This window comes from Oncorhynchus gorbuscha, linkage group LG03 (genome assembly GCF_021184085.1).
Source record: "Oncorhynchus gorbuscha isolate QuinsamMale2020 ecotype Even-year linkage group LG03, OgorEven_v1.0, whole genome shotgun sequence".
NCBI lineage: Eukaryota > Metazoa > Chordata > Actinopteri > Salmoniformes > Salmonidae > Oncorhynchus > Oncorhynchus gorbuscha.
Window position 1 is genome coordinate 94805538 of NC_060175.1, and position 26166 is coordinate 94831703.

The window sequence follows — 26166 nt, forward strand, 5'->3', positions numbered from 1 at the left end:
ACGTCTATTCATTTGAATAGATCCTCATATAATAGGCATATAAAATGTGTGATGTTGTCCTATTATTTATATTACTGGAGAAATGACACCCTCTCCAATGATCTGAATGGTGTTTGTCTTCCTTTGATGTCAGTGCATAAGCCGTCTGCATCATTCAAATGAGCTGTCACTCACACGCCTCTAAGGTTTCTTACACTCTTAGATAAAAATAATCCCGAAAGGGTTCTTCAGCTGTCCCCGTAAGAGAACCCTTTTTGGTTTCAGGTAGAACCCTTTTGGGAACCTAAAAGGGTTCTACCTGGAACCAAAATCATGTTTACCTTGAACCAAAACTAGTTATCCTATGGGAACAGCCGAAGAACCCTTTTAGGTTCCAGATAGCACTATTTTTTTCTATAAGAATGTCTGTCTGGAATAGTGTTTTTCTGAGAGTGTCTGTCTGGGATAGTGTTTTTCTAAGAGTGTCTGTCTGGGATAGTGTTTTTCTAAGAGTGTCTGTCTGGGATAGTGTTTTTCTAAGAGTGTCTGTCTGGGATAGTGTTTTTCTAAGAGTGTCTGTCTGGAATAGTGTTTTTCTAAGAGTGTCTGTCTGGGATAGTGTTTTTCTAAGAGTGTCTGTCTGGGATATTGTTGACTGAACACGGTTCAAACCCATGGCTCATGCAGCTGTTCACCTTCAAGACTATTGTAGCCAGCTAAGCCAGCTATTGTAGCCATCTGTATCTTTCAAATGAGCTGTCACTCACACCTGTCAATGAGCTGTCACACACACAGCCTATGTTCCTGCTAGGTCATGGGTTGGCGTGGTTACACATGGTCTGCGGTTGTAAGGCCGGTTGGACGTACTGCCAAATTCACCAAAAGGATGTTGGAGGCGGGTTATGGAGGATATATTAACATTAAATGATCTGGCAACAGCTCTGGTGGACATTCATGCAGTCACCATGCCAATTGTTGCACATTTCAGCATGCAAAACTGCACATTTTAGAGTAGTCCTTTATTTTCCCCAGCACAAGGTGCACCTGTGTAATGACCATGCTGTTTATTCAGCTTTTTAATATGCCACACCTGCCAGGTGGATGGACTATCCTTGTCACGTTCTGAACTTAGTTCTTTTATTATGTCTTTGTTTCAGTAGGGTCAGGGCGTGAGTTGGGTGGGTTGTCTATGTTATTTTATTATGTCTTTGTTTTAGTATGGTCAGGGCGTGAGTTGGGTGGGTTGTCTATGTTATTTTATTATGTCTTTGTTTCAGTAGGGTCGGGCGTGAGTTGGGTGGGTTGTCTATGTTCTTTTATTATGTCTTTGTTTCAGTAGGGTCAGGGCGTGAGTTGGGTGGGTTGTCTATGTTCTTTTATTATGTCTTTGTTTCAGTAGGGTCAGGGCGTGAGTTGGGTGGGTTGTCTATGTTATTTTATTATGTCTTTGTTTCAGTAGGGTCAGGGCGTGAGTTGGGTGGGTTGTCTATGTTATTTTATTATGTCTTTGTTTTAGTATGGTCAGGGCGTGAGTTGGGTGGGTTGTCTATGTTATTTTATTATGTCTTTGTTTCAGTAGGGTCAGGGCGTGAGTTGGGTGGGTTGTCTATGTTATTTTATTATGTCTTTGTTTCAGTAGGGTCGGGCGTGAGTTGGGTGGGTTGTCTATGTTATTTTATTATGTCTTTGTTTCAGTAGGGTCGGGCGTGAGTTGGGTGGGTTGTCTATGTTCTTTTATTATGTCTTTGTTTCAGTAGGGTCAGGGCGTGAGTTGGGTGGGTTGTCTATGTTATTTTATTATGTCTTTGTTTCAGTAGGGTCGGGCGTGAGTTGGGTGGGTTGTCTATGTTATTTTATTATGTCTTTGTTTTAGTATGGTCAGGGCGTGAGTTGGGTGGGTTGTCTATGTTCTTTTTTCTATTGATTTGGGATTTCTGTGTTCGGCCTAGTATGGTTCTCAATCAGAGGCAGCTGTCAATCGTTGTCCCTGATTGAGAATCATACTTAGGGAGCCTGGTTTCACTTTTGAGTTGTGGGTGTTTATTTTCCATGTTAGTGTTGGTGCCACACGGGACTGTTTCTGTTTGATAACTTCACGTTTATTGTTTTGTTCAGTGTTCATTACTTTATTAAAAACATGAACACTTACCACGCTGCACTTTGGTCCTTACCTTCTTCCACCACAGACAATCGTTACAATCCTGGCAAGGAGAAATGCTCCCTATCAGGATGTAAGCAAATTTGTGCACAACATTTGAGAGAAATAAGCTTTGGAAAGCGTATGGAACATTTCTGGGATCTTTTATTTCAACTCATGAAACATGGGACCAACACTTTACATGTTGCGTTCATATTTTTGTTCAGTGTAACTTATTTTTTCTCTGTGCATTTGATCCAAAATCACCTTTCTTTCACTTCCTACATCACAAGGTGCTGTAACTCACATACCTCTATTAGGGCTGGATTATTGACCTGAGGAGCTAACATTCACACGCCAAGAGAGGTGTCTAATGGGTCTGATGGCAACGGTAGTCAATCAATGTGGGTGATACAGGACAATGCCAGGTAGTGGGCACAGCAGACAGAAAGTCTAATGAATGGGAAACTGGTATACAGTATTGGCGTTGATGACAACAATGGGCATAGTAAGAGAACTGAAAACGAGAGGAGGAGGTGGAGGAGCAGAAAGAGGAGGGGGAGGAGAAAGATGAGGTGGGAGAGGAGGAGGAGGAGAAGAAATAAGAGGAGAAGGAGGAGGAGAGAGAGATGAAAGATGAGGTGGGAGAGGAGGAGGAGAAAGAAGAGGAGAAGGAGGAGGAGAGAGATGAGAGGAGGAGGAGAAAGGAGGAGGAGGAGGAGTAGGAGGAGTAGAAGGAGGAGGATGAGAAAGAGGGAGAGGAGGAGAATGAGGGAGAATGAGGAAGAGGAGGGAGAGGAGAATGAGGAGGGAGAGGAGAATGAGGAGGAGGAGGAGATAGAGAAATGAGGAGGAGGGAGAGAGGAGAAAGAGGATAAGTGAGCTGAGATAGAGGAGGATAAATAAGAGGAGGATAAATAGGAGGAGGGAGAGGAGAAAGAGGATGAGTGAGCTGAGATAGAGGAGGATAAATAGGAGGGAGAGGAGAAAGAGGATGAGTGAGCTGAGATAGAGGAGGATAAATAAGAGGGGGGAGATCAGAAAGATAAGGAGGAGGGGGAGGAGAATGAAGAGGAGTTCAAGGAGTGGAGGGAGAGAGAGAGTGGACAGATACATAGGAGAAGACAGATACATTGAAGGACCAGAGGGATCGGCCCTAGATAAGAGTAAGAACGGATACATTTGTTTTGGTCTGATTAAAGATATTTAGATACTTATCTAGCTACATAGAAACTGGCAGAAAAGTGTTCTCAAAAAGCTATGATTGTGCTGGATTTTCATTGGAAGTTTGGTTCCAATAGCAACATTTACCTGATAAGTTAGTTATACCCTAAACCGATAACAGGTAGGAGCAAAAAGTCTGTAGTTGACCATCAGATCCTGTAGTTGACCATCAGATCCTGTAGTTGACCATCAGATCCTGTAGTTGACCATCAGATCCTGTAGTTGACCATCAGATCCTGTAGTTGACCATTAGATCCTAGAATCTGAAGTCAAATGTCTACTGTTTTCTGATGATCTGGTTCTTCTGTCCCCAACCAAGGAAGGCCTACAGCTTTTGTCAGACCTGTGCCCTGACAGTAAATCTCAGTAAGACAAAAGTAATGGTGTCTAAAAAACAAGTCCAGTTTCCAGGACCACAAATACAAATTCCCTCAGACCCTGTTGCCCAAGAGCAAACAAAAAACAACGGGAATTTCACAGATGCAATTTGTTTCGGATCTCAATTTCAGGATCCGAGAAGATCAGTTTCCCCTACCCCCGAAAAATGACTTTGATTTAGTTTGTCACTGGCCTACACACAATACCCCATAATGTCAGAGTTGAATTATGTTTTTGAAATGTTTACAAATTAATAAAAAATGAGAATCCTTGAGTCAATAAGTATACAGCCTCTGTTACAGTGGGGCAAAAAGGTATTTAGTCAGCCACCAACTGTGCAAGTTCTCCCACTTAAAAATATGAGATAGGCCTGTAATTTTCATCATAGGTACACTTCAACTATGACAGACAAAATGAGAAAAAAATCCAGAAAATCACATTGTATTATTTTTAATGAGTTTATTTGCAAATTATGGTGGAAAATAAGTATTGAGTGGTGACCATTAAAGGAAAGGGAAAGTGGGACACCTAGTCAACTGAATGCATTCGATTGAAATGCGTCTTCTGCGTTTAACCCATCCCCTCTGAATCAAATCACAGAGGCTTTTGTTTTGCGAAAGGGTATCATTGCTTCAACTTTTCTACGTTAAAGTTGGTCTAAGTGGTTACTCCCTCTACTAGCCCTCATCACCTTCAACTACATTCTCATGGTCTGCCTCTTTGTTCTTCATGCAAGCTCCATGATACCAGCCTTCATGCTCTGTCTACTACCACCTCCTCCCACCCTCTCACAACCCACTCATTCACTCATTCACATCCCTGAGACTTCCTCTTCCTGTCATCTCACCCTCATCCCTAACACCCACAGGGGGAGAGAGAGAGAGAGAGAGATAAAAAGAAAAAGGGGAGAGAGAGAGAAAAACATCCATAGGGAGAGAGAGAGTATCCGCTGTACAGAGTCTATACTCAAGAACCACCAGGCTACTTCTCTACCTCTTCAGATTCCATTTAGAGATCCTTCATCCGTCCATCCCTCTATACTTCACTCCAAACACACCTGATGTTGTTGACACTCTAATATTCGGTGTATTTTTGGGTCCGCTCTCGTCACCTGTTCATACACTGTTCCCTGAGTTGCTGCTCTTTACTTGTTAAAGTACTTATTTAAATTCTTATTTACGTAGGCCATCATAAAATATATATATATACCCCATAATGACAAAGCAAAAACAGGTTTCTAGAAATGTTTGCAAATTTATTTTTAAAAAAATCTAAAACAGAAATACCTTATTTACACAAGTATTCAGACCCTTTGCTATGAGACTCGAAATTGAGCTTAGGTGCATCCTTGGTCTGAATGTCAAGCGTCACGTCTGGAGGGAACCTGGCACCATTGTGTGTGTGTGTGTGTGTGTGTGTGTGTGTGTGTGTGTGTGTGTGTGTGTGTGTGTGTGTGTGTGTGTGTGTGTGTGTGTGTGTGTGTGTGTGTGTGTGTGTGTGTGTGTGTGTGTGTGTGTGTGTGTGTGTGTGTGTGTGTGTGTGTGGTTGTTGTTGTTAGTACAGTACACATTATGGAACTAGATGCATTGTAAAGATTTACAATAGAGATGTGTTTTAGACCTGTATTGTATATAATGTAATAGTACTCGTCATCTGGTTTTACAGTATCTTTGAATACCAGGGTTATACAGACAGACTGGCAAGTGACAATCTCCTTTCTGTCTGGCCTTTTCTGCAACATAATAGTCACATTAATGACCAGCAAGCCATATGTCTTCATCTGGGTCTGTGTTCATAAAGTGTCTCAGAGTAGGAATGCTGATCTAGGATCAGGTCCACTCTGTCCACATAATCTTAGTCATTAGGATGTAAAAGGCTAAATTCAGTACTCTTACTCTGAGACTTGTCTTTTTGTGACCAGTGCTTATCTGCTACCAGGACACATATGCTTTGACTGTATTGTATGATACTAGGGCCTTCCAGTGTCTACATTTTGTATTGCAACAAAAAGGGGCAGCAGGTAGCTTAGTGGTTAGAGCATTGGGCCAGTAACCGAAAGGTTGCTGGATTGAATCCCTGAGCTAACATTGTCATTCTGCCACTGTTCCCCGGTGGGCCGTCATTGTAAATAAGGGTCTGTTCTTAACTAACTTGCCCAGTTAAAAAAAGGTTGAATAAAAAAAAGGAAGAACCCAGAGCCTTACAGAGATCACTATCAGAGACAGTAGAAAGCAAATGTGCTGTTGCTGACATTATGTCTCTGGAATAAACTATAGTAATGGCTCCACCTAGTGGTGGGATGGTGAATCTACAAAATATGAAATATTACATTTACATAAGTATTCAGACCCTTTACTCAGTACGTTTATTGAAGCACCTTTGGCAGCCTCGAGTCTTCTTGGGTATGACGCTACAAGCTTGACACACCTGTATTTGGGGAGTTTGTCCCATACTTTTCTGCAGATCCTCTCAAGCTCTGTCAGGTTGGATGGGGAGCATTGCTGCACAGCTATTTTCAGGTCTCTTCAGAGATGTTCGATCGGGTTCAAGTCCGGGCTCTGGTTGGACCACTCAAGAACATTCAGAGACTTGTCCCGGAGCCACTCCTGCGTTGTCTTGGCTGTGTGCTTAGGGTCGTTGTCCTGTTAGAAGGTGAACCTTTTCCCCAGTCTGAGGTCCTGAGCGCTCTGGAGCAGGTTTTCATCAAGGATCTCTCTGTACTTTGCTCCCTTTATCTTTCCCTTGGTCCTGACTAGTCTCCCAGTCCCTGCCACTGAAAACCATCCTCACAGCATGATGCTGCCACCACCATGCTTCACCGTAGGGATGGTGCCAGGTTTCCTCCAGACATGATGCTGCCACCACCCTGCTTCACCCTAGGGTTGGTGCCAGGTTTCCTCCAGACGTGACGCTTGGCATTCAGGCCAAAGAGTTCAATCTTGGTTTCATCAGACCAGAGAATCTTGCTTCTCATGGTCTGAGAGTCTTTAGGTGCCTTTTAGCAAACTCCAAGCGGGCTGTCATGTGCCTTTTACTGAGGAGTGGCTTCCGTCTGGCCACTCTACCATAAAGGCCTGATTGGTGGAGTGCTGCAGAGATGGTTGTCCTTCTAGAAGATTCTCCCATCCCCACAGAGGAACTCTGGAGCTCTGTCAGAGTGACCATCGGGTTCTTGGTCACCTCCCTGACCAAAGTCCTTCTCTCACGATTGCTAAGTTTGGCCAGGCAGCCAGCTCTAGGAAGGGTCTTGGTGTTTCCAAACTTCTTCCATTTAAGAATGATGGAGGCCACTGTGTTCTTGGGGACCTTCAATGCTGCAGAAATGTTTTGGTACCCTCCCCCAGATCTGTTTCTCGACACAATCCTGTCTCCGAGCTCTACGGACAACCTCATGGCTTGGTATTTGCTCTGACATGCACTGTCAACTGTGGGATCTGATATAGACAGGTTTGTCCAAATCACGTCCAATAAATTGAATTCACCACAGGTGGACTCCAATCACGTTGTAGAAACATCTCATGGAAAATCTATGAAAACAGGATGAAGGAAAATCTATGAAAACAGGATGCACCTGAGCTCAATTTTGAGTCACATAGTAAAGATTCTGAATACTTATGTAAATAAGATATTTGTTTTTTGTTTTTAATACATTTGAAGACATTTCCCAAAAACATATTTTGCTTCTTTCATTGTGGGGTACTATGTGTAGAATAAGGCTGTAACGTAACAACATTTTGAAAGTCAAGGGGTCTGAATACTCTGGAGTATACTGTGTCTGTGTCTGTATAGTAGTATGTATACACCGAGGAGTATACTGTGTCTGTGTCTGTATAGTAGTATGTATACACCGAGGAGTATACTGTGTCTGTGTCCGGCCCTGTATAGTAGTATGTATACACCGAGGAGTATACTGTGTCTGTGTCCGGCCCTGTATAGTAGTATGTATACACCGAGGAGTATACTGTGTCTGTGTCCGGCCCTGTATAGTAGTATGTATACACCGAGGAGTATACTGTGTCTGTGTCCGGCCCTGTATAGTAGTATGTATACACCGAGGAGTATACTGTGTCTGTGTCCGGCCCTGTATAGTAGTATGTATACACCGAGGAGTATACTGTGTCTGTGTCCGGCCCTGTATAGTAGTATGTATACACCGAGGAGTATACTGTGTCTGTGTCCGGCCCTGTATAGTAGTATGTATACACCGAGGAGTATACTGTGTCTGTGTCCGGCCCTGTATAGTAGTATGTATACACCGAGGAGTATTTGCCACAGATATCTTTCAACCAGTTCAGGGGTCTTTTGAACTCTGTAGCTGCTCTGAGTCACACAAGGACGCTGCAGAGGTTTCATTCGTCATTTTAATGATTTATTGACATTATGTTTTTGTACCATTACTTTCTCTCGACAGACACAATAGCATTTTCACAAAGTAAATCTTTATTTTAAATGACATTTGTAATATTGAACTCACATACATATTTTATTGGTTGATTTGTGTTATTGCAATGAACAAGATTAGCCAGTATGAGTTGGGTATTGCTCTAATTCCACATGAAAAGGTTTCACCAGTGTCTCTATCTATAGCTTTCTCTGTATGCATCCCAAATTTCACCCTATTCCCTATGTAGTGCACTACTTTAATGCATTCCAAATGGAATCCTATTCCCTATATAGTCCACTACTTTCAGTACATCCCACACGGCACCCTATTCCCTATATAGTGCACTGCTATAATGAATTCCAAATGGCACCCTGTTCCCTATGTAGTGCACTACTTTTGCCCAGGGCAGTAAATTAGCAATATGGTGCCATTTGGGATGCACATTCTTTGCCTCTGGAGATAAGAAGAATGGAATAAGGCTAACTGCATACACACAGTTACCAGGACACCTGCCCAGAAAATAGGTCTCGTGAATAGATCTAACGTTAAATGTTTTAACAGTTTGAATAATGAATCAGGATGTATGTACCATTTGGGGTGACTATGATATGAGCATGTGTATTTCTACATTATGAATCTAACAGTGGCAGAATCGAACACTTAAAATCAATCGGTTGGATCGTTTGTTTGTTGAAATTAGGTTGAAAAAGCTTAAATCTCTAATGTTAGAGCCTGCATGGGCGGGTTAAGGTTTGTCTCTTCTATTGTGGTAGGCCACCCTGTCTGTGTTAAGGTTTCTCTCTTGTATCGTGATAGGCCACTTCTGTTCCAGCCAGGGCTTCTCTGGTCTCTGATTGGTAGGGAATGGGGAGAAGAGGTCTCAACTCGCACAATATTACATAGTCTGCATCTGAAATTGTACCCTATTCCCTATATAGTGCACTACTTTTAACCAGAGCCCTATGGGCTTAGTGCACTATATACATGTAGGAAATAGGGTACCATTTCAGATACACAACAACAGGAACAAGAGCACTGATCCTAGTACACTACAAATCATCCCCACCAAATCAAGATCAAGTTTAAGATCAAGATCAGGATTAAGATCAATTTATTCAAAAGAGAAGTGTTGGATAAACTGACTCAGTCAGCTGTTAAGTGATGGCATTGATATAATCATATATTCTGTCATATCAGGATATATTACTCAATACTCAAACATATTTCTCACACATTAAAATGAAACAATGCAACAAAAACACAAAAAGTCCAAACTAAACTACGACTCGTCAGATAAACTTTGATCCCAGCTCGCTACCTGGCGTGTACGTACCCTGTTCCCCAAGCAGAGATTGGTTTAATTCCGATTCTGTACCCTTTACTGAGTGTACACTCCCTCTTATGCACTTATAAGGATTGGATTGGTACAAGCAAGTTTCCACCATGCTTCTTACACCAGCCAATTCCTGTTAAATCCATGTTAGGGAGTGTACAATTGCACACTTTAGGAGAAGGGTAGCGAATAGGACAACAGCCATTATTACCATTTAAATTAGGGCTCTTTAATATGAAGGGATGGTCCCTAAGCCCCGCTTTTTCATTGTCCTACTCCCCGGTCCCAAATGGACGCCTAAAACATAGGCGCTTGTGGAAATCTTAGATGACTAGATACGCAGTGTGGTAGGAGAACCATCTGGCCGACTGATTGACTAGATGGCATTTTTACCATATACTTACATGTGTCCAATTCGCTGAGATCTCTACAAATGCATACAAAGGATGTAGGGTCTAGGAGTCCATTTAGTATTGGGGCTCTCTACTATAATACCCTCTGAAGGCCTCCTTCTCTCTGGAAGAACATAAAAGGAACATTTTCAGGCACATTTTCCGTTTACTGAATAGGGCCAGGAAGTTAATCCTGACCATGTGACCTGACCAGGACGAAATGCATTACGTTACACTTAATGCCACGTTCAAAAACAAATGGAAACTGGGAACTCTTAGACTTCTGACTTCAGTGCACTTCAAGATAACTGGGAATGAGGAAAATAATTGTCATCCAACTCGCAATTCCAAGTCAGGAACTCAGTTCTCTTTCTAGAGCGCCAACCTTCCGACCTGAAGATCACTGACGTCATGATTTTTACCCAGAGTTCCCAGTTGTCTTGACAGCACTAAAAGACCCAGAGTTTTACCTGGTGAGGTCATCTGTGATTAGGAAGAACTCCTAACCAAATCAATTTGAACTGTACATATCCCTGTAATGTAAAAAACACATTTTTTACGCTTAACAATAACACGCTAACGCTCTCCTCTCAAATTGCTCATTGCATCGCCATATCCGAACAGAGGTAAGACATTAGAGCACATTGCTTCTCCATGGAAGGGTAGTGTATATCTTTGTTAGGGTCGTGTTCATTGGGGCAGAAAGTTTCAAAACGTTTTGTAACAGAAAACAAATGCAAATTCAGGTGGTACCTCCCCCTGTTCATCTGTTTTGGAGTGTTTTCCTCTGTTTTGTGCCTTTTCACAGCTCAGTACTATAGTGTTAAAACAGTGTTCAGCAGGGCTCCTCTTCCTTTGGTTCTCCACTCAACTCCTCGTCAGTGCAGTTAGCCTAGGTGGGCAGCGCAGTTCCAGTCTCTGCACTCAGTATATCCCCTCCTAAATAATCCACCCTTCTCTCTCCCACCCTTCTCTCTTCCAGCCTTCTCTCTTCCAGCCTTCTCTCTTCTAGCCTTCTCTCCTCCACCCTTCTCTCTCCCAGCCTTCTCTCCTCCAGCCTTCTCTCCTCCAGCCTACTCTCTCCTAGCCTTCTCTCTTTCACCCTTCTCTCTCCCACCCTTTTCTCTCCCAGCCTCCTCATCTCTAGTCTTCTCTCCTCCACCCTTCTCCCTGAGTGCAGTTAGCAGCCATTCCCTCCTAGATAGAAACATATCAATTGTTTGTTTTCTCCATAATTTGTACATCACTAGTTTCTTCTTGTATAATTGTGTAACTATGAAAATAAACCAACCAGGAAACCAAGCGAACAACATTATTGATCAGTCATGGTAAAATAATATGCATTGCATGGCTTTCTGTTTTAAAACAGGAAGGGGGGAATCCAAAATAAACAAGGTGCTGGGCAGGGTTTTTCTGCCCTAAATACAGTATGTATCAAATGAGAACTTGTTCTCAACTAGCCTACCTGGTTAAATAAAGGTGAAACAAAAATGTGTGACCTTGCTATGCTGGAACTACTGGGTGGTTGTCACTTCAGTGTTTTCTCTCTCTCTACATTTACATTTACATTTAAGTCATTTAGCAGACGCTCTTATCCAGAGCGACTTACAAATTGGCATCTCCTCCTCTGCTTGTTCTCTCCTCTACCCTGTGCTGAGGGTTAGCTGTGATCCCTATACAGGTTGACACATCCTCCTCTACCCTGTGCTGAGGGTTAGATGTGATCCCTATAGAGGTTAGCTGTAATCCCTATAGAGGTTAGCTGTGATCCCTATAGAGGTTAGCTGTGATCCCTATACAGGTTGACACCTCCTCCTCTACCCTGTGCTGCGGGTTAGCTGTGATCCCTATAGAGGTTAGCTGTGATCCCTATAGAGGTTGACACATCCTCCTCTACCCTGTGCTGAGGGTTAGCTGTGATCCCTATAGAGGTTAGCTGTGATCCCTATACAGGTTGACACATCCTCCTCTACCCTGTGCTGAGGGTTAGCTGTGATCCCTATAGAGGTTAGCTGTGATCCCTATACAGGTTGACACATCCTCCTCTACCCTGTGCTGAGGGTTAGCTGTGATCCCTATAGAGGTTAGCTGTGATCCCTATACAGGTTGACACATCCTCCTCTACCCTGTGCTGAGGGTTAGCTGTGATCCCTATAGAGGTTAGCTGTAATCCCTATACAGGTTGACACATCCTCCTCTACCCTGTGCTGAGGGTTAGCTGTGATCCATATAGAGGTTAGATGTGATCCCTATAGAGGTTGACACATCCTCCTCTACCCTGTGCTGAGGGTTAGCTGTGATCCCTATAGAGGTTAGATGTGATCCCTATAGAGGTTAGATGTGATCCCTATAGAGGTTAGATGTAATCCCTATAGAGGTTAGCTGTGATCCCTATAGAGGTTGACACATCCTCTTCTACCCTGTGCTGAGGGTTAGCTGTGATCCCTATAGAGGTTAGATGTGATCCCTATAGAGGTTAGATGTGATCCCTATAGAGGTTAGATGTAATCCCTATAGAGGTTGACACATCCTCCTCTACCCTGTGCTGAGGGTTAGCTGTGATCCCTATAGAGGTTAGCTGTGATCCCTATAGAGGTTGACACATCCTCCTCTACCCTGTGCTGAGGGTTAGCTGTGATCCCTATAGAGGTTAGCTGTGATCCCTATAGAGGTTAGCTGTGATCCCTATAGAGGTTAGCTGTGATCCCTATAGAGGTTGACACATGCTCCTCTACCCTGTGCTGAGGGTTAGCTGTGATCCCTATAGAGGTTGACACATCCTCCTCTACCCTGTGCTGAGGGTTAGCTGTGATCCCTATAGAGGTTAGCTGTGATCCCTATAGAGGTTGACACATCCTCCTCTACCCTGTGCTGAGGGTTAGCTGTGATCCCTATAGAGGTTGACACATCCTCCTCTACCCTGTGCTGAGGGTTAGCTGTGATCCCTATACAGGTTAGCTGTGATCCCTATAGAGGTTGACACATCCTCCTCTACCCTGTGCTGAGGGTTAGCTGTGATCCCTATAGAGGTTAGCTGTGATCCCTATAGAGGTTGACACATCCTCCTCTACCCTGTGCTGAGGGTTAGCTGTGATCCCTATAGAGGTTAGATGTGATCCCTATAGAGGTTGACACATCCTCCTCTACCCTGTGCTGAGGGTTAGCTGTGATCCCTATAGAGGTTAGCTGTAATCCCTATACAGGTTGACACATCCTCCTCTACCCTGTGCTGAGGGATAGCTGTGATCCCTATACAGGTTGACACATCCTCCTCTACCCTGTGCTGAGGGTTAGCTGTGATCCCTATAGAGGTTAGATGTAATCCCTATAGAGGTTAGCTGTGATCCCTATAGAGGTTAGATGTAATCCCTATAGAGGTTAGCTGTGATCCCTATAGAGGTTGACACATCCTCCTCTACCCTGTGCTGAGGGTTAGCTGTGATCCCTATAGACGTTGACACATCCTCTACCCTGTGCTGAGGGTTAGCTGTGATCCCTATAGAGGGAAGCTGTGATCCCTATAGAGGTTGACACATCCTCCTCTACCCTGTGCTGAGGGTTAGCTGTGATCCCTATAGAGGTTAGCTGTGATCCCTATAGAGGTTGACACATCCTCCTCTACCCTGTGCTGAGGGTTAGCTGTGATCCCTATAGAGGTTAGCTGTAATCCCTATAGAGGTTGACACATCCTCCTCTACCCTGTGCTGAGGGTTAGCTGTGATCCCTATAGAGGTTTGCACATCCTCCTCTACCCTCTGCTGAGGGTTAGCTGTGATCCCTATAGAGGTTGACACATCCTCCTCTACCCTGTGCTGAGGGTTAGCTGTAATCCCTATAGAGGTTGGTGGTGATCCCTATAGAGGTTAGATGTGATCCCTATAGAGGTTAGATGTGATCCCTATAGAGGTTAGATGTGATCCCTATAGAGGTTAGATGTGATCCCTATAGAGGTTAGATGTAATCCCTATAGAGGTTAGATGTGATCCCTATAGAGGTTAGATGTAATCCCTATAGAGGTTAGATGTGATCCCTATAGAGGTTTGATGTGATCCCTGTAGAGGTTTGCACATCCTCCTCTACCCTGTGCTGAGGGTTAGCTGTGATCCCTATAGAGGTTGACACATCCTCCTCTACCCTGTGCTGAGGGTTAGATGCGATCCCTATAGAGGTTTGCACATCCTCCTCTACCCTGTGCTGAGGGTTAGCTGTGATCCCTATAGAGGTTGACACATCCTCCTCTACCCTGTGCTGAGGGTTAGATGTGATCCCTATAGAGGTTTGATGTGATCCCTATAGAGGTTAGATGTGATCCCTATAGAGGTTAGATGTGATCCCTATAGAGGTTAAATGTGATCCCTATAGAGGTTAGATGTAATCCCTATAGAGGTTAGATGTGATCCCTATAGAGGTTTGATGTGATCCCTGTAGAGGTTTGCACATCCTCCTCTACCCTGTGCTGGGGGTTAGCTGTGATCCCTATAGAGGTTGACACATCCTCCTCTACCCTGTGCTGAGGGTTAGCTGTGATCCCTATACAGGTTAGATGTGATCCCTATAGAGGTTTGCACATCCTCCTCTACCCTGTGCTGAGGGTTAGCTGTGATCCCTATAGAGGTTGACACATCCTCCTCTACCCTGTGCTGAGGGTTAGCTGTGATCCATATAGAGATTAGATGTGATCCCTATAGAGGTTGACACATCCTCCTCTACCCTGTGCTGAGGGTTAGCTGTGATCCATATAGAGATTAGATGTGATCCCTATAGAGGTTGACACATTTCCAATGCAGACATCTTTGTTGTTAGTCTATTTTCAAACAGCAGCGTGTCTCGGCTTCCTACAATGTGAACTAGGGTTAATATCGCTAATGATCTGCGCTGGCCCTCCTCTCACCTAGCACTGCCACAGGAACGACAGGAGGGCACAGTACCCTGCAGTCATTTTCTCCTCTCCCTGACCTCCACGCTTCACACATCGGGAAGAGACTGCCTGTTGTCACCCACAGTAATAATCTAACAAGGACATATAGGGCCAATGGGAGAAGGACCTAGGGTCACATCTAACCAATTGGAGAAGCAGCCAGGGCCAGGGCCACCTAGGGGTCACCACCAATGAGGAACAATGTTGCTTTCTCACTTTGATTGTGCCCCCAAGAGCAGGAAGGGGAATTTACAGTATCGTGGAGTATTGCCACAGTTATACATGACTAGACACATTTATTATTATAGCAAAGACCTCTGACATACCGCAGTGACGTTATTCTCTCTAAACTGACATACGGCAGTAACCTTATTCTCTCTGAACTGACATACTGCAGTGACATTATTCTCTCTGACATACTGCAGTGACATTATTCTCTCTGACATACTGCAGTGACATTATTCTCTCTGACATACTGCAGTGACATTATTCTCTCTGACATACTGCAGTGACATTATTCTCTCTGAACTGACATACTGCAGTGACATTATTCTCTCTGACATACTGCAGTGACATTATTCTCTCTGAACTGACATACTGCAGTGACCTTATTCTCTCTGAACTGACATACTGCAGTGACATTATTCTCTCTGACATACTGCAGTGACATTATTCTCTCTGAACTGACATACTGCAGTAACCTTATTCTCTCTGACATACTGCAGTAACCTTATTCTCTCTGTGCTGACATACTGCAGTGACATTATTCTCTCTGTACTGACATACTGCAGTAACCTTATTCTCTCTGACATACTGCAGTGACATTATTCTCTCTGACATACTGCAGTGACATTATTCTCTCTGACATACTGCAGTAACCTTATTCTCTCTGACATACTGCAGTGACATTATTCTCTCTGACATACTGCAGTAACCTTATTCTCTCTGACATACTGCAGTGACATTATTCTCTCTGACATACTGCAGTGACATTATTCTCTCTGACATACTGCAGTGACATTATTCTCTCTGACATACTGCAGTAACCTTATTCTCTCTGTCCTGACATACTGCAGTGACATTATTCTCTCTGTGCTGACATACTGCAGTAACCTTATTCTCTCTGACATACTGCAGTGACCTTATTCTCTCTGAACTTACATACTGCAGTAAAATTATTCTCACTGACATACTGCAGTAACATTATTCTCTCTGAACTGACATACTGCAGTAACCTTATTCTCTCTGACATACTGCAGTGACATTAGTCTCTCTGAACTGACATACTGCAGTGACATTATTCTCTCTGAACTGACATACTGCAGTAACCTTATTCTCTCTGACATACTGCAGTGACATTAGTCTCTCTGAACTGACATACTGCAGTAAAATTATTCTCTCTGACATACTGCAGTAACCTTATTCTCTCTGACATACTGTAGTGACCTTATTCTCTCTGAACTGACATACTGCAGTGACATTATTCTCTCTGAACTGACATACTGCAGTGACATTATTCTCTCTGTGCTGACATACTGCAGTAAAATTATTCTCTCTGACATACTGCAGTGACATTAGTCTCTCTGAACTGACATACTGCAGTAAAATTATTCTCTCTGACATACTGCAGTAACCTTATTCTCTCTGACATACTGCAGTGACATTAGTCTCTCTGAACTGACATACTGCAGTAAAATTATTCTCTCTGACATACTGCAGTAAAATTATTCTCTCTGACATACTGCAGTAACCTTATTCTCTCTGACACACTGCAGTGACCTTATTCTCTCTGAACTGACATACTGCAGTGACATTATTCTCTCTGAACTGACATACTGCAGTGACATTATTCTCTCTGAACTGACATACTGCAGTGACATTAGTCTTTCTGAACTGACATACTGCAGTAAAATTATTCTCGCTGACATACTGCAGTAACATTATTCTCTCTGAACTGACATACTGCAGTAACCTTATTCTCTCTGACATACCGCCGTAACATTATTCTCTCTTTCGTGACATACTGCAGTAACCTTATTCTCTGAACTGACATACTGCAGTAACATTATTCTCTCTGACATACTGCAGTAACATTATTCTCTCTGTACTGACATATTGCAGTAACATTATTCTCTTGGTTTGGAGGTGCATAGTACAGTAAGAACACTTAAGACCAGATGGATGAGGAAAGAGTCTGTATACCCATCACATACTGTACTGAAAGTTAGTTGCAATGGAGGTGTGTGTGTGTGTGTGTGTGTGTGTGTGTGTGTGTGTGTGTGTGTGTGTGTGTGTGTGTGTGTGTGTGTGTGTGTGTGTGTGTGTGTGTGTGTGTGTGTGTGTGTGTGTGTGTGTGTGTGTGTGTGTGTGTGTGTGTGCTATGTGTTTTAAAAGAGCCATCAGTGTGATGGATCTCACAGTGTGTGGGGAGAGAGAGGTGAGAGATGAACAAGCATACTGCAGTCCATCCAATGCATACTGAGTATCTCTCCTCCTATTGCCCTCTCTCTCCTTCTCTCTCCATCAGTCTATCACTCACAGTTACAAGCCTCTGAGATGGAAGGAGAGTTTTAGGCCAGGGAAAAAGGAAAACGAGGGACTCCATCTCCTTCTTTCAGGTGCTCTCTTCCCTTTCATTTCTTCTCATCGACATGTTTGAACTTTTTCTTTGTTTCTTTGTTGTAGTGGCTGCTCCTGACTGGCCGAAGTGGAGGAGGTGGAGTCAGTAAGGAGAGAAGAGGATTGGCACGTGGGAGGTGCGCATGGGCCCGGGGGCGGGTCTTAAGATGGCATGGCTGAGAGGTGGGCCCTGTAATAGGTGGTGGTGGTGGTGATGCGGGTGGTGCTGGGCCGAAGACGCTGCAGCAGCACGAAGCTGAGCCAATTGGTGGTTCGAGGAAGCGGCTGCGGCCATCGCTGCAGCAACAGCCAGGGGACTGGGCAAGAGCCCTGCCCCCAAACATTTGGAGAGATCCTTAGAGAAGTTCAGAGAGGACTGAGGGGGGGAGAGAGGGAGAGAGGGAGAGAGGGAGAGAGGGAGAGAGGGAGTTTAATGGCAGACGCTGAACACATGTAGCACAAAACAAACATAGAAAACCATTTCAGTTTGTACCTATTTGATCTGTCATAACACAGAGGCTTCTGATTAGACTGTATGTCCAGCACATTCCAAAATGGAACTTCAGGGCATTAGTAATGCATCTACCTACTGATTACTCAGAAAACAACCTCCTCACTATCAGTGGATAAACTAGTGAATTTGAGCTAGCCCTGGCAAGGGATAATCATTAGTTAAACTAGCCTTGGCCCAGTAGAGGTCAGGTAAGTGACCAGAAGTGAAACGTTACCGTGAGGTCAGCTACCCTGTGCTTCTTCTGTCGGCTGAGAAGAGGGTTAGGTTTCCCTGCCACTCCATCCCGGTGCCTTCGACTAGATATGTGCTGCAGGGAGGGAGAGCGATATAAAGGTTTAGACAGCAGCCAGACGATCCAGGACCGACACAGTCATATGGCGACTGCTGTTGCACCATAATTATTTCACCGATCCAATCTTCTCAGTTAGTACGTAAGGAGTACGTGCTGGCGGTCAATTTGGAATAGTAGTCACCTCTAGGGGTCTTTAGGGGCTTAGTGTGAAAATTAGTAGTCACCTCTAGGGGTCTTTAGGGGCCTAGTGTAAAAATGAGACATCACCTCTAGGGGTCTTTAGGGACCTAGTGTAAAAATGAGACATCACCTCTAGGGGTCTTTAGGGGCCTAGTGTAAAAATGAGACATCACCTCTAGGGGTCTTTAGGGGCCTAATGTAAAAATGAGTAGCCACCTCTAGGGGTCTTTAGGGGCCTAGTGTGAAAATGAGAAGTCACCTCTAGGGGTCTTTAGGAGCCTAGTGTAAAAATAGGACATCACCTCTAGGGGTCTTTAGGGACCTAGTGTGAAAATGTGAAGTCACCTCTAGGTGTCTTTAGGGACCTAGTGTGAAAATGAGAAGTCATCTGGATAAAGGGGTCTACTGTATGTGGCCCCCGCCTCTCTCACCTGTTTGAGTTGCAGTTCAGGGTTGACCCACATGTTGCAAATCCCCCCCACACACACGCACGCACATGCACGCACGCACACACCATCATCCTCACCTGTTTGAGTTGCAGTTCAGAGTTGACCCTCACGTTGCAGATCTCACAGTGGAAGGTGCGTTCCTCAGTGTTGGGGTCCAGTGGTCCCCCTCCCAGCTCCCCCGGGGGTTTGGGGCCCAGCCGAGGGTATGCCTTGATAGGACCCAGCCCACTGCGAGCCTCCAGGATAGTTTTGTGTTTGGTACCTACACACACAAGTTTTCTTTAATTGACTTAAAGAAAATGGTGTCTAACTATCCAGTGAGGGATGGGTCAAGACACAAAGTAAAAATGCATTCAATCCTTTATTCACGCACGGACACACACACGCACCCACGGACACACACACACAAAGCATCAGTCTTTAGTCCAGGATGAAATCACCCCAAAAACTAACATAAGTGTATACAACATGCTGAACTGTTCTATATTCCCATCTATCAGCCACAGCTCATTGAACTGTTCTATAACCCCATCTATCAGCCACAGCTCATTGAACTGTTCCATAACCCCATCTATCAGCCACAGCTCATTGAACTGTTCTATATTCCCATCTATCAGCCACAGCTCATTGAACTGTTCCATAACCCCATCTATCAGCCACAGCTCATTGAACTGTTCTATAACCCCATCTATCAGCCACAGCTCATTGAACTGTTCTATAACCCCATATATCAGCCACAGCTCATTGAACTGTTCTATAACCCATTCTATCAGCCAGAGCTCATTGAAATGTTCTATAACCCCATCTATCAGCCACAGCTCATTGAACTGTTTTATATCCCCATCTATCAGCCACAGCTCATTGAACTGTTCTATAACCCATTCTATCAGCCAGAGCTCATTGAACTGTTCTATAACCCCATCTATCAGCCAGAGCTAATTGAACTGTTCTATAACCCCATCTATCAGCCACGGCTCATTGAAATGTTCTATAACCCCATCTATCAGCCACAGCTCATTGAACTGTTCTATAACCCCATCTATCAGCCACAGCTCATTGAACTGTTCTGTAACCCCATCTATCAGCCACAGCTCATTGAACTGTTCTGTAACCCCATCTATCAGCCACAGCTCATTGAACTGTTCTATATCCCCATCTATCAGCCACAGCTCATTGAACTGTTCCATAACCCCATCTATCAGCCAGAGCTCATTGAAATGTTCTATAACCCCATCTATCAGCCACAGCTCATTGAACTGTTCTATAACCCCATCTATCAGCCACAGCTCATTGAAATGTTCTATAACCCCATCTATCAGCCACGGCTCATTGAAATGTTCTATAACCCCATCTATCAGCCACGGCTCATTGAACTGTTCTATATCCCCATCTATCAGCCACAGCTCATTGAACTGTTCCATAACCCCATCCATCAGCCAGAGCTCATTGAAATGTTCTATAACCCCATCTATGAGCCACAGCTCATCGAACTGTTCTATAACCCCATCTATCAGCCACAGCTCATTGAAATGTTCTATAACCCCATCTATCAGCCACGGCTCAATGAACTGTTCTATAACCCCATCTATCAGCCACGGCTCATTGAAATGTTCTATAACCCCATCTATCAGCCACACCTCATTGAACTGTTCCATAACCCCATCCATCAGCCAGATCTCATTGAAATGTTCTATAACCCCATCTATCAGCCACAGCTCATTGAAATGTTCTATAACCCCATCTATGAGCCACAGCTCATCGAACTGTTCTATAACCCCATCTATCAGCCACAGCTCATTGAACTGTTCTATATCCCCATCTATCAGCCACAGCTCATTGAACTGTTCTATAACCCCATCTATCAGCCACAGCTCATTGAACTGTTCTATAACCCCATCTATCAGCCACAGCTCATTGAACTGTTCTATAACCCCATCTATCAGCCACAGCTCATTGAACTGTTCTATAACCCCATCTATCAGCCACAGCTCATTGAACTGTTCCATAACCCCATCTATCAGCCATAGCTCATTGAACTGTTCTATAACCCCATCTATCAGCCACAGCTCATTGAACTGTTCTATAACCCATTCTATCAGCCAGAGCTCATTGAACTGTTCTATAATCCCATCTATCAGCCAGAGCTAATTGAACTGTTCTATAACCCCATCTATCAGCCACAGCTCATTGAACTGTTCTATATCCCCATCTATCAGCCACAGCTCATTGAACTGTTCTATAACCCCATCTATCAGCCACAGCTCATTGAACTGTTCTATAACCCCATCTATCAGCCACAGCTCATTGAACTGTTCTATAACCCCATATATCAGCCACAGCTCATTGAACTGTTCTATATCCCCATCTATCAGCCACAGCTCATTGAACTGTTCTATAACCCCATCTATCAGCCACAGCTTATTGAACTGTTCTATAACCGCATCTATCAGCCACAGCTCATTGAACTGTTCTATAACCCCATCTATCAGCCACAGCATATTGAACTGTTCTATAACCCCATCTATCAGCCAGAGCTCATTGAACTGTTCTATAACCCCATCTATCAGCCACGGCTCATTGAAATGTTCTATAACCCCATCTATCAGCCACAGCTCATTGAACTGTTCTATAACCCCATCTATCAGCCACAGCTCATTGAACTGTTCTATAACCCCATCTATCAGCCACAGCTCATTGAACTGTTCTATATCCCCATCTATCAGCCACAGCTCATTGAACTGTTCCATAACCCCATCTATCAGCCACAGCTCATTGAAATGTTCCATAACCCCATCTATGAGCCACAGCTCATCGAACTGTTCTATAACCCCATCTATCAGCCACAGCTCATTGAAATGTTCTATAACCCCATCTATCAGCCACAGCTCATTGAACTGTTCTATAACCCCATCTATCAGCCACGGCTCATTGAAATGTTCTATAACCCCATCTATCAGCCACAGCTCATTGAACTGTTCTATAACCCCATCTATCAGCCACAGCTCATTGAACTGTTCTATAACCCCATCTATCAGCCACAGCTCATTGAACTGTTCTATATCCCCATCTATCAGCCACAGCTCATTGAACTGTTCCATAACCCCATCTATCAGCCACAGCTCATTGAAATGTTCCATAACCCCATCTATGAGCCACAGCTCATCGAACTGTTCTATAACCCCATCTATCAGCCACAGCTCATTGAAATGTTCTATAACCCCATCTATCAGCCACAGCTCATTGAACTGTTCTATAACCCCATCTATCAGCCACGGCTCATTGAAATGTTCTATAACCCCATCTATCAGCCACACCTCATTGAACTGTTCCATAACCCCATCCATCAGCCAGATCTCATTGAAATGTTCTATAACCCCATCTATCAGCCACAGCTCATTGAAATGTTCTATAACCCCTTCTATCAGCCACAGCTCATTGAACTGTTCTATAACCCCTTCTATCAGCCACAGCTCATTGAACTGTTCTATAACCCCATCTATCAGCCACAGCTCATTGAACTGTTCTATATCCCCATCTATCAGCCACAGCTCATTGAACTGTTATATAACCCCATCTATCAGCCACAGCTCATTGAACTGTTCTATAACCCCATCTATCAGCCACAGCTCATTGAACTGTTCTATATCCCCATCTATCAGCCACAGCTCATTAAAATGTTCTATAACCCCATCTATCAGCCACAGCTCATTGAACTGTTCTATATCCCCATCTATCAGCCACAGCTCATTGAACTGTTATATAACCCCATCTATCAGCCACAGCTCATTGAACTGTTCTATATCCCCATCTATCAGCCACAGCTCATTGAACTGTTCCATAACCCCATCTATCAGCCACAGCTCATTGAACTGTTCTATATCCCCATCTATCAGCCACAGCTCATTGAACTGTTCCATAACCCCATCTATCAGCCACAGCTCATTGAACTGTTCTATAACCCCATCTATCAGCCACAGCTCATTGAACTGTTCTATATCCCCATCTATCAGCCACAGCTCATTGAACTGTTCTATAACCCCATCTATCAGCCACAGCTCATTGAACTGTTCTATATCCCCATCTATCAGCCACAGCTCATTGAACTGTTCTATAACCCCATCTATCAGCCACAGCTCATTGAACTGTTCTATAACCCCATCTCTCAGCCTCATTGATATGTTCAGCCACAGCTCATCACCATGAGTATCTGGGCTCTATCTCCTCATAATGGTGGGGAATATGACAATGACAAATATTAGAATGTGTTAACTAGCTGTTAGAGTATTAACAAGCGGCTCGAGAAGTCTGTACTGTACCGCCATCTGAACCACAGGAGGTTGGTGGCACCTTAATTGGAGAGGACGGGCTCGTGGTAATGACTGGAGCAGAATGGTATCAAATACATCAAACATGGTTTCCATGGGGTTGATTCCATTCCATTAGCTCTGTTATGGCCATTACTATGAATCGTCCTCCCCTCAGCATCCTTCTGTGATCTGAACTTTCCTCTAACTCAGCACTGGTAGGCAGCAGAGTAGAGTACACAAAGCACATGTACAGTTAGTGAAATGTGATGGTGTAGGGTGAAGTTACCCCTATATGCTGATATTGAGTCAGTTAGTCCTTTCCCCCCTAATGGTTAAGGTAAGGATTGGGGAAGGGGAAGCTGATCCTAGATCTAGTCTTAGGGGAAACTTCACCTGGAGTGGAATGGGACTAGGAGGGGAGGTGTAGTATTAATATGAACCACTAGAGGGCCACGGTGATGTGGTAACGCTGTAGGCTACAGTAGCGGCGTTATGGCTGTAACCGTACATGGAGGTCTCCACTGTTAGAGTTGACATTGGCATAGAACTGAAAGACGTCTATCTCTCTCTGTTCTTTTAGGGTAGCCAGTTGAATGTTCTGGGTTAGGGTTAGCTTTTCTGAGAGGTCATGTGCCAACATCTAGATGACATCTGTAATATTGAAGTCAACTCGGTGCATAGGTCAACTGCTTTTGGTCTTCAAAGAATGGAAGTATGGTCGTCCCGTGCACTATGTTCTGTGAGCTGCCTCGTGGTGGAATATGAGTGTTACTCTCTTGTTCAAATGGTTTGCACAAAGACAGCCCTGACGATGTTAGTTCTGGTCTTCTTAATGCTCGTCCTCTGAATGACGAGGTCATTACGTTCAGAAAGTAGTATTAATGTGTGGAATCTAGAGGTTATTAGTCATGACATCACAATACAAAGGTGCATTCAAACTCAAGGACTTCAAAGCCTTCAAAGAGTGAAAGAGCTGTCTGTTTTCTGTGCTCTCTCTCGTGCTGAAATATGAGTGTCATTCCTTGTTCAAGTTGTGTGCATTAGATTGACTGACAGCATACACGTTGTTGTGCCAAAATAGTTCCTTTCTAACTAGTGTGTTAGAAAAAGGGCAGCGTGCTCAGTCTAAAAATATTATTCTTATTTCCTGCATTACACACAGATGTCCTGCATTACACACAGATGTCCTGCTACCAAAATTGTTCCTTTATAACTAATTTCATGTTTTGTTCTTGGATGAAAAATTCTAGTCATGTCCTACCCTCCGTGTTCCCACTACACCCCCGATCCCAGAACCTCAATCACGCCATTTTGCACTTGGTCTGACCGAGAGTTTGTTTACGTCCCAAATAGCACCCTATTTTCCTGTATGGTGCTCTGCTTTTCAACAGAGCACTGGTCAAAATGAATGCATTCTATAGGGAATAGGGTGCCAAAGGTTGGCATTTTACTTTGACTTGTTCTCCCAAATCCCTGATCTTTGAGCAGTGAGTAATAGGTTACAGCAGGAGAACATGGGGGAGGAGGGGGAGGTGGGGGAGGAGGGGGATAAAGAAGAAGGAGGAGGAGGGAGGTCTGGAATGACTGATTTCACTTGTGGCCAATAATGTGCACTTGGAGTTTTTTGCGGTCTTTGTTCTATTCTGTGCAGACAATAGATGAACCCTGTCTGGGTTTCCTCGTCCTGCTTGCCGAGCTGCTTGACTCACAGTTACAATGAAACACTACACAAACAGACAGGAGATGTCTCCAAACATGAAGAGAGACAATACACGGCGAGGAACTGTTTTGTCAACGTATGATTACGGTTCAACACACACCCATCCACAACCTTTACTACTCAACCTCTTTTTGTTCATAGCACTGCTAGTCACACTGTGCATGTCTCTGTTTGTCTGTCTGTTTGTACAACATATGCTTTTATTTTTCAAATTCTTGTTTTGGTAATGAGAGATATTGCTTCCAGATTGTGAGTTGATTTGGACTGTTAATCTTCTCAGATTGATCTGCTTTGGGGGGTGTAGGGCTGTTGACAGGGGTAGTGGTAGCCAGGTGGAAAGCATGGACAGCTGTAAAAAAAAAATGCTTTTTGAAATTCTCAATTATCATGGATTTATCGGTGGTGGCAGTGTTTCCTACATATCACGGGGGCTATTCGATGCTAATCGATGCTAATGCAGTATGCCACAGGATGTTTTTGTGCTGGTCAAGGGCAGTGAGGTCTGGAGTTAACCAAGGGCTATATCTGTTCCCGGGTCTACATTTTTTGAATGGGGCATGCTTATTTAAGATTGTGAGGAAAGCACTTTTAAAGAATAACCATTCTACTGATGGATTGAGGTCAATATCCTTACAGGATACCTTGTTTTCGGGAGCGTTTGACAGTGATGAGGGGTGGTCGTTTGACCGCAGACCCATTACCTGAGATCCTGGTTGAAGACAGCAGAGGTGTATTTGGAGGGCAAGTTGGTAGGATGATATCTATGAGGGTGCCTGTCTTTACGGATTTGGGGTTGTACCTGGTGGGTTCATTGATAATTTGTGTGAGATTGAGGGCATCAAGCTTAGATTGTAGGATGGCCAAGGTGTTAAGCATGTCCCAGTTTAGGTCACCTAACAGCACGAGCTCTGAAGATACATGGGGGGCAATCAATTCACATATGGTGTCCAGGGCACAGCTGGGGGCAGAAGGTGGTCTATAGCAAGCAGCAATGGTGAGAGACTTGTTTCTGGAAAGGTGGATTTTTTAAAGTAGAAGCTGAATTTGTTTGGGCACAGACCTGGAGAGTAAGACAGAACTCTGCAGAAATCTCCCGGCTACTAGCCTTTTAAAACGATAAACTTGGATTAGCTAATACAACGTGCCATTGGAAAACAGGAGAGATGGTTGCTGATAATGGGCCTCTGTCCGCCTGTGTAGATATTCCATAAAAAAATAAGCAGTTTCCAGCTACAATAGTCATTTAAAACATTAACAATGTCTACACTGTATTTCTGATCAATTTTATGTTATTTTAATGGACAAAAAATGAGCTTTTCTTTCAAAAACAAGGACATTTC

General features: G+C 43.9%; 1 protein-coding gene across 1 annotated transcript in view; it reads right to left on the reverse strand.

Annotated features, from left to right (window-relative positions):
* Nucleotides 1–8135: 8135 nt before the first annotated feature.
* The window catches only part of LOC124032289 (zinc finger protein 385A-like), a 184366-nt gene continuing 166335 nt past the window's right edge, over nucleotides 8136–26166 (reverse strand). Inside the window, exons 5-7 of the mRNA XM_046344559.1 lie at nucleotides 18877–19061; nucleotides 18093–18185; nucleotides 8136–17740 (exon numbers count right to left, since the gene is read on the reverse strand). Coding sequence (XP_046200515.1) covers nucleotides 17468–17740; nucleotides 18093–18185; nucleotides 18877–19061 — 551 coding nt within the window. The 3' untranslated portion in view covers nucleotides 8136–17467. The remainder of the gene's footprint in view (nucleotides 17741–18092; nucleotides 18186–18876; nucleotides 19062–26166) is intronic.